Genomic DNA, 14592 nt, shown 5'->3' on the forward strand with positions numbered 1-14592 from the left:
GACTTGATTCTTGCTTGAAGAATTAACCTGGATACATCTTTTTTTTGGTATTTATCATATTCTTAACTTCCCTAGCCAGTCAAACAGCACTTGGATTACCATAGTCCTATCCTTCTTTTTTACCACAACGTACCAAGCCGGCAGCTGACAAGTCTCCACCTTAAAGACTATACAAAGATTTGCACCAACGTGGCTACATCCTCTGGCAACTCCATGAAATTTACCATATTCCAACTAAGTTTACTTCTGATTTCTTGTTCTTCTCCATTACCCATCTCAACCATTTGATGTGATAACAAATGAACCCGTTTCACAACATAAAGCTAGCCCTATGACTCATATTGGACTCGCAACATGAACTCGTTCTCTCTATGCAGATGTTGTCAGACCTTCTCCAGCATTTTAGTTCAGATTTGTCCACTTTGTCAACCTCATTTCCACTACCAAATCCAACATGTCTCCTAAGCAGGACCAAGAATAGAAAATAAAACAAGACTGCAGATGCTGGAAATCTGAAGTGAAAAAAGAAACTGCTGGAAAAACTCAGCATGTCTGGCAGCATTTGTTAAGAGAAAATTGATTTAACGTTGAGTCTGGTGATCCTTGTTCAGAACTGATGCAGCTAGGAAACCCACTGCATCTGTTGTCTTGCCACTTTCAAGAGGGAGGCTTCAAAAGTCCACCATGCTCCTCAACAGAGAATTATCTGCCATCCTGGATAAGAATCATTTCCTGCACCTCTATCTTCACCCCTTTCCCTCCCCCAACACCAATAAGGTGCCCCAGTCTTGGCTTTCCTCCCACCACCATTGGCATCCAAAGTATTAAGCTGCCATTTCCATCACCAGACACATTCTCCTCCCTCGTCAGCATTTAAGTAACACAGTGTGGAGCCAGAGGAACACAGCAGGCCAGGAAGCATCAGAGGAGCAGGAAAACTGATGTTTCAGGTTCTACAGTGTATTATCTCAGACTCCAGCATCAGCAATTCTTACTACCTCTGAGCATTACATTGGGACGGTTACTTTAAGGACATGCTGGTCCACTCCTCGTCCCTCCCAGACCACCTCACGCAATTGCAAAAGGTGCAACACCTGCTCTCTCTCCTCACTATCCAAGGTTCCAGATACACCTTCCAAGTGATGCAGATATTTACCTGCATTTCACTCAATTTAGTCTACTGTACTGGCTGATCAGTATGTGGTCACTTCTACACTGGGGAAGTGACCACTTTACAGCACGCTCACATTCTATTGCAAAAGAGACTCTCGAGGTCCTAGTGCCAATTCAGCACATCATGGTCCCCGGCAACATTTCTGTCTCAGGCCTGCCGTACTGGTCCAGTGAGACTTAGCACAAGATGGAAACACCACTTCATTTTTTGCATGGGGACCCTGCAGTCTTCAGGACTCCCCTTTGAGTTCAATAATTTTAGGACCTGTACACCACCTCTATGTTCTTCACCCACCCACATCCTCTCATGACATGTTGATTTCAGCACAACTAACCCATCCTTACCTATTCATGGCCCCCATTTTCAACTTGTCTTTCTCCTGAACAACTGTTATCCATCCCTGTGTCTCCCTCACTGGCATTCTCTCTCCTTTTCATCTATCCTTTCACTTCTGCTCCCACTTGCAGCCACTAACAGCTCTGAAGGAGGATCCTGGGACACAAAATGGTAACTCTGCATTCTCCCCACAGAAGCTACCAGACTTGCTGAGTTTCTCCAGCATCAGCTTTGTTTAGCACCAAGAACATTCTGCGAAGTTGTCCTGTACACATTCCAGAGGGTCTGCCACTCCAACCCCTAACTTTATAATCTCAATTATTGAGCAATCTTCCGTCAATAACACAAGTTGGACTGTACGTGAGTAACACACAATACTCAACACATTCACAACTTCTTAGATACTGAGGCAGTCAGTTTCCACATGCAACAAGATCATAAAAACATTGACTTGGGCTAAAAATTGTCCATTAATATCACATGGCGCTTGCTTGGAAATTCATGCCCCACAAGAATATCGAACCACCCCCTGACATTCAATGGCATTACCATCACAATCTCCCACAGACAAAATCCTGAGGGAATATAAACTCTGTGACAAGAGCAGTTTGTCAGCAGCTGTTAATTCTGAAGTGAGAAATTTATTTCCTGACTTCCCAAAGCCTGCCAAGACTCGACAAGGCAGACTTCAGAATTATGATGAAAGACTCTCCATTCATCCAGATGAGTACAGTGCCAAGAACACACAATAGGGTCAATATCATCCAGGACAAAAGCAGCTCACTTAACTGGCCCCCCAACCATCACATTCAACATTGTCTTTTTCAGTACTGAAGAGCAGTGATAGCAATGAACAACCTGAAAGATGTGCTGGCAGCAACTCAACAAGCCTCTTCTGTCAGTACCTGATAAACTAAGACCGCGACTATGTAGAGGACATGGGAAGAGGTGCGTACGAGCAGCAGCAGCACCACATCCATCTGCAAATTCCGAAGTCACACTCAATTCTGACGAACTATAATTGCTGCTCCTTTATAGTCTCTCAGTCAAAATCCCAGAACAATCTTCCAATAATAAAGCATTACTTCCTTTGCAACTGCTACTGACTACTCTTTATACGCATCATCTTCTGCCAGCTAACTCCTCCAAAACACACCAGGAAACTTCTTTGCATCAACTATGCAACCAGTCCTTTTGCGTTGCAAATGGACTCTTTTAACTCAGCCGACCCCTGAAAACTGATTCCAACGTCCGAAGAATCTTCAGCCTTCACTCTTATCATGCCCCAAGCCACACATTAATTCTACATCAGGAAAAATAAGAAGTTAATGTCCAATGTTACAGAACAATGAGGGGCTCTGACATCTTGAGAACAGAGAGTTTACTGACATGAACATCACAATGGATGAAGTCTACTACTTTAAGTGGAAAATTCAAGGATACATTTGATCTTGCATCATTTAGCTGAATTTTGAAGCATTTGCTTTATGACAAATTAGTGGCAACTTGCATAACAACCAATTAAACAGCATCCTCCTGATGTTTTAAAATTTCATATATGTTCTTTGCAATATATAATTTCCAGAAACATTACATTCAAGTTAAGAAAACATAATATTCTTACCACTCCAGGTAAACAGCTTTCTACCTCAGGATTTGGGCCATCACTGTAGTGGTTACCATGATTTCCAGGGGAGCCCGTTGAAGAATCAGAAGAGCTATCAGGGCTTGAAGGCATATTTGAACTTATCTGTGTTAGCTTGGCTGTAATGAGCTGAAACACAAATCTCTCATTAGAAGAGATGAAACAGAATTTTTAAACCTGTACTACCTCCATTGAGACATGGCCAGAATTATAGCAAATTCCTTCTGTCCAATCTCATTTCAAACGTATATCTAACTTCTGATCTGCTTCCCATGACTTCACTGAACACCACACCAAGCACTTTGAACTGCCTAGCAGACCATTTTAAACAAACAGAGCTATCAATGCAAGACTGAACGACAGCATAATTCTCCCAACATGAACCCACTGTTTTATTTTAATCTTTTAGAAATTTCTCATCTGTTTCAGTGAATTCTGCTGCAATCTCAAGCTGTGTATAGAGATTTTCCAAATGCTTTTCGTAAATCCAGTTACACCAATTCAGTATTTTGTCCCTCATTACAGTTGTCCCATTCTCAAAATACATCAACTTGAAACCTTTTATTTTTGAAGTGGTTCAATCCTGTTCACTTAGATTCAATCTTGACTGTGGGAAGGTAGCTCACATCAATGTCACTTTGCTCAATGTTTATCAATTCATAGGCTCAGATCATTACCAGATACAAAGAACTTACATGTACTTGGACCAACATGCCCAAGTGGTGGATTAAGATCCCAGATAAGATTTTGGAGTTGCAAGTTCAATGGAAGCAATGGTTATCCTGGAGCTCAGACTGACAAAGTGAACAGCTGTGAGATTCCTTTAAAACCTTGTGCTTTTTTTTAAAAATTGGGCTTGATCAAGTTGATTGTTTGGGTCTAATTTCCTTGACACCTCACCCACCCGTTGCCACAGTCACACAGTGAGAGACACTGAAGTTATTAAAATAGGATCACACCAGCACAAAGTATCTGAAGCACTGACATGGGTTCCTAAACTTATGTTGCTCCTTACAGATTTCCCCAGTTAATTACCAAGCAGTAATTTTGCCTACAGCTATATTACAGTCAAATGCAAACACAAACTCATCAACAGTAAACTGAAGGTAAAGAAAACATTGGACAAAAAAATTAGCTGAATGGATACCAGTGGACAAGTCAGCCCTATTGTGTACCCTAATCTTTCGGCAACTGCATTAAGACAAACCACGTTAAGTATGCTGGCACTACTAAATGGAATAGGAGACCTGTGTGAAATGCTTAACTGGCAAGAGCAACTGAGCAAGGAGTTTTGTTATTTGCATCCTATCCAGGTTGTCTAGATATATTCAGACTATCCTGATTAAAGTTTGGCAGAGTTCTTGGAATAGAGAAAACCAACTTGAACACCAACAGTTTGTAGCGATTCTCTGTAACCAGGGACCGGATGACTGAAATACCATAGTCCATTTTACAAAGTAGTATGTTTAATCATAATAAACATCTTTACATGAATAGAAGTGTAAGCATGAATCTTCCCTGCCAAGTAAAGAAGCTTAAAGATACTTACTTGTGCTTGGAAAGTGAGTATGGATACAACAGAGCAGGTAAAGCAAATGCTCAAGAAAGAACTGAGATTTTAGTTATGGCCAACTTGGAGGAAATGCTGCAGACAGCTTCATACCAAAAGATGGCCCAAGAAGAAACTGACAATTTAAAACAATTGAGAACTGACAACATACTGAGAAAAGCAGGCTTTCAACTTATTGATCCGAGTCCTGAAGGGAATTATGATCATACCTGAAGCGATTACTGTAGTTGATGAAGCTCCCTCAATAGCTGGTTTTGAATGCACCCAAATTATTCTTTTAGAAAAAAAGCAAACGGCTCCAAGATGCCCCTCATCCATGTATTGCAACTGAAACCTTAATCAATTATGATCTAAGCATCTGATAATTACTCAGTCCCATATTCCCATCTTTTCATGAAAATGTCTGGCTTCCACTGCACACCTCTCACTCTCACTCACATCAACAAAGCAGGGATGACTGTCTCTGCCAACCTTCATTTTACTGAAAACAGTGAAGCAAGAAGCATTCTGTCTTGATATAAAGATTTTTAAAAATCCACTTGAAAAATCAGCAAGGTGGAATGTTTTCCATTACTACCTAGTTCATCCAACCTGGATCAATGCTCTTTAAAGTTCAGTTCTCCTGAAGCAAACAATTACCAATTTAAACATTTTGCAGCTACTTCACCGATAAAAATCTGCTGCTGGAATCAATAAACACAGAACTGATTGCTAGAATTTTCAACTGAACCAAAAAGCTTTATAAGGGCAAAGACATTATTTCCAAATTGCATATTACTAAATTCCTTAGGATAACTATGTTCCAATATGATGTCATCAACCAGTAGGAGAACTACGATCAGAGTATTTAATACCTAGAATGGTACAATCATTGAGCTGATTTATTGGAAAGACTTCAGGACGTAACTTCAACCTGAACCAAACTCAACAGTTTCATAAAATGACGAAAGAACTATGCTCCAATTTGCTAACCAGCCATCATGTTATCCCAGCTTCTTGCAGAGCTCAGAAGAATACTACACAAGATGTACTTTCCTGTTTAAACCAAGAAGTCACTCCTGTTACACTATCACAGGTTTAGAAACTAACTTTCAGGGCAGCAACATTAAATAAATATTGCACAGATCAAGTAAACGTGAAAATTGATCTAACTACGAAAAGGACTGCTCATGATTGGCGGGTGGGGAGAAGCAGTGATACTAAGACAGAGTTTTCTGACCACCTTAATTGATTTACTTCATTGTATAAACGTTACACTCACAGTACTTACGGTTTTATCTTTCAGATTTAACTGTCCGATTAATTTCCGATCGTCGGCAGGGTCTACAAGTTCACCACCAATAAATAGTTCTACTTTCGTATGTGCACTGTTTGCTTTTATTCGACTGAGGATACAGCGTCTAACAGACCCAATGGTATCATTTGTATGAGACCAAATATCCAAATCTTCCACTTGGCGTCCTTGATTTGGAAACCGTACAACAAGTGATACATGCTTTCCACGAAAAGCTCTGAAAAAGGCAAATTCTTAGTTTCAGATTTTCTTTCATTAAAAGAAGAGAAAATGGCATATCTTGATATTCAGTTCATATGGGTGTGTTCGTCCAGGAAACATTAGCACAGAGGAACAGCAAATGATTTGGAAGGTAAATGGAATGTAGATTTATTGCAAGGCAATTGGAGTACAGAAAAAACAAATCTTGCAACAATTGTATAGAATTTTGCCAAGACCATATCTGAGGTATTGAGAGAAATTTTGGTTTCCAAATTTAAGGTAGAGTTTCCATAGTCCCAAAGGACCAAGGGCTGCTCTCCCAGACACACACAACTGGTGGTGAGTTTAACTCAAGGATCACCACGCCTGAAGAGATGGGTGAGGTTGAGAAGGCATAAGCTTCACTGTGACCTCAGAGTCAAAAAGAGGTAGCCCCTCAGTCATTTCAGTCTGGGATGAGGAGAAATCAATTCAAAACGTTGAGAATCTTTGGAATTTGCTGCAGAGGGTTATGATTGCTCAGCCATTAATGCATACAAACCTGGAAGACAGATGTTTTGTCTGAGGGAATTAAAAGAATATGGGGAGCATGCAGAGAAAATGGAGTTGAAGCTCAAGATTAGCTATGATAGTTCTGAAGCAGTTTTAACAGGCTGCATGGTATACTCCTTGCTTTATTTTTGTCTTCATGTAAATCATCCCATCGAGTTAAAACTGCTCAAATTTGCATTTCTGAAGTAAACCTTAAATATATCCAATGCACAACTAAATAAACTACATTTTGGTGTAGTTTGAACAACTAGTTATAGTATACGTCATAATAGTTCAATTGTAGCATTTTGTCAGGTTGACTTAAAATCCATTTATTTGTTGGGAGACCAAAATCAAACAAGCAAAACCCATCCTCTGGTTATGTTATTAACATCTCCTGTCCATAAATAACTAGCTTTGAAATTCCTCACAAATATTGCCAAGAAAATTGACAGATTGATTAACAAGTGTTATATTTCTCTATAATACATTACATAGAAACAGTTACTTTATATATAAATAATCCAACTTGAGAAAATCCATGCAGAAGACAAACAATTCAACGCATTGACTTTTTAAATTCAATCTAATTTTAAAACTAACAGAATATATAAAGCGGACATGGTAATCAGCCCTTAACATCATTAATTCTTCATGATGTCCAGTAATAATAATAAACACTCCAAAGGACATCTCATATCAGATTAAACTGATAAGATTAATTGATTTAACTGATTAGATTAAATTGAAGCTCAAATTTAGAATTTTACGCAATCAAAATCCAACTGCAGGTCTACCACAAAAAAGAAAATCGCAAATCACCATACAAAAACAAGTCATGCTGCTCATACCACAGTGATATGTGGTAGGACGGAGATAATGCTTTGCCCAAGTGCCTGGGCATTCTGCCCACTGAACTGGGTTCAAATTCACATTTTGCGTGTACAGCTTACAAATTCATGAATGATTCAAGAAACGAGCAACCATCCCGTTCATTAACTGCGCAATCCCTGATTCAGATCTCCTCCTTCACCAGTCACTTCACTGTTAGAACTGATGTGGAAAATCAGCTTGAGAACATTCCATGAGTCAATTGCCCATCTGAATATTGCAAATTAGGATCAGGACAGTTAGAAAAAAGTTTGGAGGTTTTCCATGCTTTGAAGTATTACAAGTACCTCAGCTTTATAGAGCCGTAGGGATCAACAGCCCAGAAAAAGATCCTTCTACCCATCAAGTCTGTACTGGTCAAAAACCACCACATAAATTACAAAAAATGGAATTCAGGAAGGGCAGTTCTGGAATCCATATTATGGGAAGGATATGACTGCATTGCAGGGGGCTTGCAGTGAATTTACCAAACTATTACCTAGTCTGGACAATTATCATTAGGAGCATGGATTGGGTACAGCCATGGTCTTTTCCCCTGGGCAGGGGAATCCAAAAGTAGAGGGCACAGTTTAAGGTGACAGGGGAAAGACTGAAAAGGGACCGATGGGGCAACTTTTCGACACAGAGGGTGGTGCATGTGGAAAAAGCCTCCAGAGGAAGTGGTGGAGGTTGATACAATTACAATATGTAAGAGGCATCTGGGATGGGTATACAAATAGGAAGGGTTTGGAGGAATATGGGCCATTTGCTGGCAAATGCTAGTAGATTAATTTAGGATATCTGGTCAGCTTGGACATGTTGGACCAAATGGTCAGTTTCCGTGCCAGATGACTGGTTTTCTTTTGTAAAGAGACAATGTAATTGAAAAAAAATTTATCTGCTAGTAAAAGTAGTGCTTTAAATGAACATACCTAGACATTGGTAGAATCGTCCGTTCTTCATGGTAGTCACTGTCGCATTCGTTTATGTACTCACGCAACACTGTCAATACACGTACCATCCGTATTGCCTCCTGCCTTGCACAATTAATACTGTCTTTGTCACCATCTAATACACACAGTGTATCGTAAGAGGCCTTCAATCGATCAAAACAGGACTGAATGAAGTCTTCATGAATCTCTACCTATTTTATGCAAATATTGGCAGCAATTAGGCATTCTAAATATAGCCATATGTTTGTAATCTACTCATCTTGAACTTTAAACGGTAACCAATCTTTCATCCCACATACATTCCACACCCTCCCAGCTTTCGTCTTGCTCAGCACAAATTAACGAGTGTGTTACCTCTGTTTACATGTCAAAATACAGCAAAAATTCGAAGGTAAAAAGCCACTTGCAGTTGTCTCTTCTAGCAGTGGTAGTGACCCCAACTCTGGGTCACAATGTCCAGGTTCAAGTGTTATCTGGCATGAGGTGTGATAAATTTGTCCAAATAGGTTGATTAAATAAATATCTACCTGTAATAGCAACTCTGCTTTGCAAAGTATCTCCAAATCACAAAAGCCCTGACGCACATCCAAATTTCTAAAATCCTCAAATGAAGTCATAATTAACAAGATAAATTTATCATTGACTCTCAATGAGAAAGCTTACACTGAGCATCCTTCACGTGGTTCACTCACCTGATTAACCTGCAATCGTGGACCAAGGTTTGTGTATATTTCTTTTAGCAGGTCTATTGCTCTACTTGCAATGTCATCACTTCCTTGAATTACAACCTGTGGAGGACAAACAATGGCAAAGCATTAAAATTTTTAAGTGAAAAACTACGAATGTTAAGTTCAAGTCCAACTTCATACAGATTACATAAAACCCCAAATACTGCTGCAAAATTCATCCAAGTTTGTGACCTAGACTTGCCCTTTTTATCTGCCTTCCTAACTCTTGAACATTACTTAACTGTACAAACAAACAATTCAGAATACTGTTGGTCAGTGTTCAATGAAAAGCCTAGTAAACAAGATTCTGGTCTTGTCCAGCCAGGTTTCACGTCAGTCGTTTCTTGGGCTATTTTATTACATTCTCAGAATAAGACCTTGTTCACCAATATTTGAAGAGCAAGAAATACACCAATTCATTCCTGCGATTAATCTGTTACTCAGCCATTAGTATGCCCACTCTCTCTCCAAAACAACCAACCATCTATAGTCACATAGAATCCCTACAGTGTGGAAATAGGTCCTTTAGCCTAACAAGTCCACATGAACCCCTGGAGTATCCCATCCAGACACATCCACTTATAACCCACCTAAGCTACACATCCTTGAACACGATGGGCAATTTAGCATGGCCAATCAACCCAGCCTTCACATGTTTGAAATGTGGAAGGAAACTGGAGCACCCAGAGGAAACCCACGCAGACACGGGGAGAATATGCAAACTCCACAGAGTCACCCAAGGGTGAAATTGAACCCTGGTCCCTGATGCGGTGAAGTAGCAGTGCTAACCACTGAGCCACAGTGACACCCCAAATTGTAGACAACTGTGCTTGAGCCAGGTAGGACTTGAACCTTCAATAATCTGATCTGAGGTCAGACGCGTTATCCATTACGCCACAGGCCCACCTACAATCTGAAGCAACTGTTGGAAATAGCAAAATATTGAAATTTGAGATGTTGAGAATATTGGTATACCACTTCAGATTCAGACTCAACTAGCAGAATTACTCTAATAGCAACTTGTTTAAAACACTATGAAAGGTGACTATGCAGATAACAGAACTTTATACTTTATATTTTTACCATTCTTTTATGCACTGAACCTATTTGTTAGTGTACTCAAATTTGCACATACCCTTGTCAGACAGTGGGCATCATTACCCATCTTGCAACCCTGCTTCTTTTATAAACCTCACCAAATCTTCCCTTACATGATCCTTTCCCTGCCTTCATTTAGGTTAAAGATCCCCTTGTAGCTAGCGAGTTTTGAGAAGATATGTAGCTCGGGTTGAGGTTCTGGATGTGAGTTTGCTCACTGAGCTGCAAGGTTAGTTTTCAGACGTTTCGTCACCATTCTAGGTAACATCATCAGTGAGCCTCCGACGAAGCGCTGATGTTATGTCCCGCCTTCTATTTATCTGGTTAGGTTTCCTTGGGTTGGTGATGTCATTTCCTGTTTTTTTCTCAGGGGAAGGTAGATTGGCTCCAAGTCAATGTGTTTGTTGATGGACAAACACATTGACTTGGAGCCAATCTACCATCCCCTGAGAAAAAGAACAGGGGATGACATCACCAACCCAAGGAAACCTAACCAGATAAATAGAAAGCGGGACATAACATCAGCGCTTCGTCGGAGGCTCACTGATGATGTTACCTAGAATGGTGACGAAACGTCTGAAAACTAACCTTCCAGCTCAGCGAGCAAACTCACATCCAAATCCCCTTGTAGCCCTAGTCGTAGAAATGGCTTTGACTAGACAACTTCCTTTTTCTCCAGTCATGGTGTAACTGGCCCATCAATAGAAACTCATTTATCCGCATTAACCTATGCGATAAGTGCTCAATTCCCAGATCTTATTTACTCTATGTCAATTTGCTTATGGTTCAGACAGTAATCCAAACTGTTGCACACATGAATAAATGTTTCTCAAGGGAACTATTTTCAATGTGGTCATCTCAGCTCCATGACATCCCTGTCTAGTTCCTCAGGATAGTGTCCTAGGCCCCAACCATCTTTAGCCGTTTCATGAATGACCTCCCCCCCCCATAAGGTCAGGTGTAGGGATGTTTGCCAATAACTGCACAATGTTCAGCACCATTCGCAACTCCTCAGACAATAAATCAGTCCAAGTCCAAATGTAACATGATCTGGACAATATCCAGGCTGGGCTGAGTGACAACTAACATTCGCACCACACAAATGCCAAGCTACGACCATCACCAGCAAGAGACTGACAATCTATCCACAGCCTCTTGACGTTCAATGCTGTTACAATCAGTGAATCCCCTGTCAACATCCTTAGAGTTATCAGTGACCAGAAACTCAACTGAACTCATCAGACAAACAGAGTGGCTACAAGGCTAGGAATACTGCAACCATACTACACCACTGGACTCCCCAAAGTCTGATCACCATCCACGAGGCACAAGTCAGGAGCGTGATGGAATACTCGCTTGCCTGGATGAGTACAGCCACAACACTCAAGAAGCTCACTAAAGACCAAACAGCAAACTCTATCCCCTCTACCGTCGACACTCTGACCCCTCTACCGTCGACACTCTGACCCCTCTACCGTCGACACTCTGACCCCTCTACCGTCGACACTCTGACCCCTCTACCGTCGACACTCTGACCCCTCTACCGTCGACACTCTGACCCCTCTACCGTCGACACTCTGTAAAAGCAGAGTGTACTAACTACAACACGCACTGCAGAAATTCAAAGATCCTGAGACAGCACTTTCCAAACTCATGACCACTTCCATGCAGAAGGAAAAGGACAGCACATATTTGGAAACACCACCTCAGAGTTCACTCCAAGCCACTCAACACCACTCAACATCCTGACTTGGAAATACATCACCGTTCCTTCACTGTCACTGAGTCAACATCCCGGAATTACCTCCCTAATGGCACTGGGTCAACCTACAGCAGGTAGACTGCAGATGGTCAAGGCAGCAGCTCACCGCCACCTTCAAGGGCAACTAGGAATGAGCACTAAATGCCATCCAGCCAGTGGCACCCACATCCTGCAAGTGAAGAAATTTTAAAAAAACTTGAAAATGGTCATAGGTTAATTTCATTGCATCAGCCCGGCCTACACAGAGAATCTGGACTTCTCAAGTCCTGCGGCTTTAAATTGAGCTTTTCTATTCCAGTTTGGCTGCTTGGAATATCAAAAATAAATGGTAACTCACCCATTTTGGCAATATAGTATTTGCCACTACGAAGAATTACTGGAAACTGGTATTTTTAGCAGAGGTCTTTTAGTTATCCGAATGATATTAAAGTGCAAAGCAAACTAACTTTTGGTATAATCTTTTGGCAATACCTAGGGCTTGATTTAGCCTGCTTAAATCTATATCTGCATTTTTGCTGATGGAACCATTCTGATAATTAAGGGCCCATTCAGTTGAATACTTCATAAGACTATGCCAAAGGTTGGTCACTGCCTACAGGATGCATTTGGACTTGGACATGTTCTTCCAAGTGGAATCCTTCTTGCGTGGCCTGTTTTAGTGAGGTGAACTCACTGACTGCAGCAGAATTATTAACAAATATTGTGATTTTTAGGCTGGACATCACCTTATATTTCATTCCTCTTTCAGAGGACACTTTAGGTCTGTTGTATGCCATGCAAGGCCTGCCCTCTGGAGATGTCTTCAACTCATGATTTTCTTGGCAACACTGCCTGTATCATCTGCTTGAACTCACGCAACGATTTAGAGACACAGTAAAACATGCAATTCTGAACTGAAAAACTGAGGTCAACCCCACATACAAAACAAGCATTTCATGGCAAATAAAGAAGGTGGTGGTGATTAGCAATCTATATCGCATCAACAAGCCTAAGTATGACTTTTCATGCTGGGCAACCTGTGGGAATAATTTGTCTAAATACAGGATGTTAACACAGACTTGAACTTCAAACTTCTCACTTGCCAGAACTAAAAACCATAACTCAAATTCTGAGAAATGGATTTTACAAATGTAGATAAACTATAATAGTTTGTGCATATACATATATGCACACAAACACTGTGCTCTTCTCAAAAGGGAAACACATAACAGGAAAGAAACAATTCATGTTTCAAGTCAAATAAGACTTTTGTATTAAGTAGTATTTATATAAACATCACTGTCTGAACTTCAGAACTTCAAGAACCTATTTCAAGCATAACACACAAAGTCTTTTGTCCAAAATACAACTTTACACAACATTTGGCTTGGATATATAGCAAGTTAGCAACTAACTACTTAACTGACCTGCGTCTTTAAGACCAGAGTTTTGACTAGTCCAGCTACTAGCCATGAATTAAGTAGTTTACATCTAAGGCAGTTTCAACTATAACTCAATGAAGAAAGCAGGACACCTGACAAGGCAAAACCTGGGAGAGTTAATATCGCTATCAACTAATCAACATATTTCTCTGCACTCCTGCATACTTGCTGCCACTTAAAGCTACAGTTAGAGCAAACAGCAGCATTCAGCAATATAATGCTTCCAGTAACCACAGAATTAAGGAATAGGATTACGTCTCTTAGCCTAAAAGCCTGTTCTGCCATAACTGATCTGCCATCCAAGTACATTGACACTGTCCCTCCCAACTGCAATTCACACAAAATGATTCAAATTAAAATAATTCAGCAACTGGTCATTTGATTGTACAGAAATTGAGCATTGCTGAAGAGACAGTTTGTCAATGCTTTTTTTTTTGTCTTGTACATGAGGACATTCACAAGACCACCAATTTAAAGGGGAACAACATTCTGTACTATACAAGAACAAAGTCCTGATTGTAGAGACATAGCCATGGAGATCGTACCAGTTAGGTGACTGATGGTTAACTGTAATTCTTAGTTTAAAATTTAACCCAGGCAGATTGACTGTGATTGGTCACTATGTTAGCTAATCTTCTATCAGTGAAAAGGGTGCAATGCATTTAAATATCCTTTCTGCTTACAAAGATCTGGGCCCCGTCTATTACTACGTAGCCTGCAGCGTGTGTCCAGGAGTACCACGCTGAAACACAATGATCTGAAATTAGATATAACAGTGTGGAGGCGAAGGAGAACAGCAGGCCAGGCAGCATCAGAGGAACAGGAAAGTTGATGTTTTGGTTCAGGACCCTTCTTCAGAAAAATAATCTTAAATTGTTTTCTCAATTTATAGTTCTTCGTCTTCTCAGATAATCTAACAACTGTTAGCCAGTCACAGAATCATACCTAATTTTGGAGACTGCGTTGGGATATTTGCAAGCACCAGTTGGAGTCCATAAGACATAGGAGT

General features: G+C 40.5%; 1 protein-coding gene across 2 annotated transcripts in view; it reads right to left on the minus strand.

Moving 5' to 3' along the window:
• Window positions 1-14592, minus strand: part of usp9 (ubiquitin specific peptidase 9) — a 230651-nt gene that overhangs the window by 127272 nt on the left and 88787 nt on the right. For both annotated transcript variants that reach the window (XM_048541510.2, XM_048541511.2), the window contains 4 exons: window positions 9267-9362; window positions 8554-8765; window positions 5996-6236; window positions 3135-3284 (listed from right to left, as the gene is read on the minus strand). In XM_048541510.2, the coding sequence (XP_048397467.1) occupies window positions 3135-3284; window positions 5996-6236; window positions 8554-8765; window positions 9267-9362 (699 nt within the window). The remainder of the gene's footprint in view (window positions 1-3134; window positions 3285-5995; window positions 6237-8553; window positions 8766-9266; window positions 9363-14592) is intronic.

Source organism: Stegostoma tigrinum, chromosome 12 (genome assembly GCF_030684315.1).
Source record: "Stegostoma tigrinum isolate sSteTig4 chromosome 12, sSteTig4.hap1, whole genome shotgun sequence".
Lineage (NCBI taxonomy): Eukaryota > Metazoa > Chordata > Chondrichthyes > Orectolobiformes > Stegostomatidae > Stegostoma > Stegostoma tigrinum.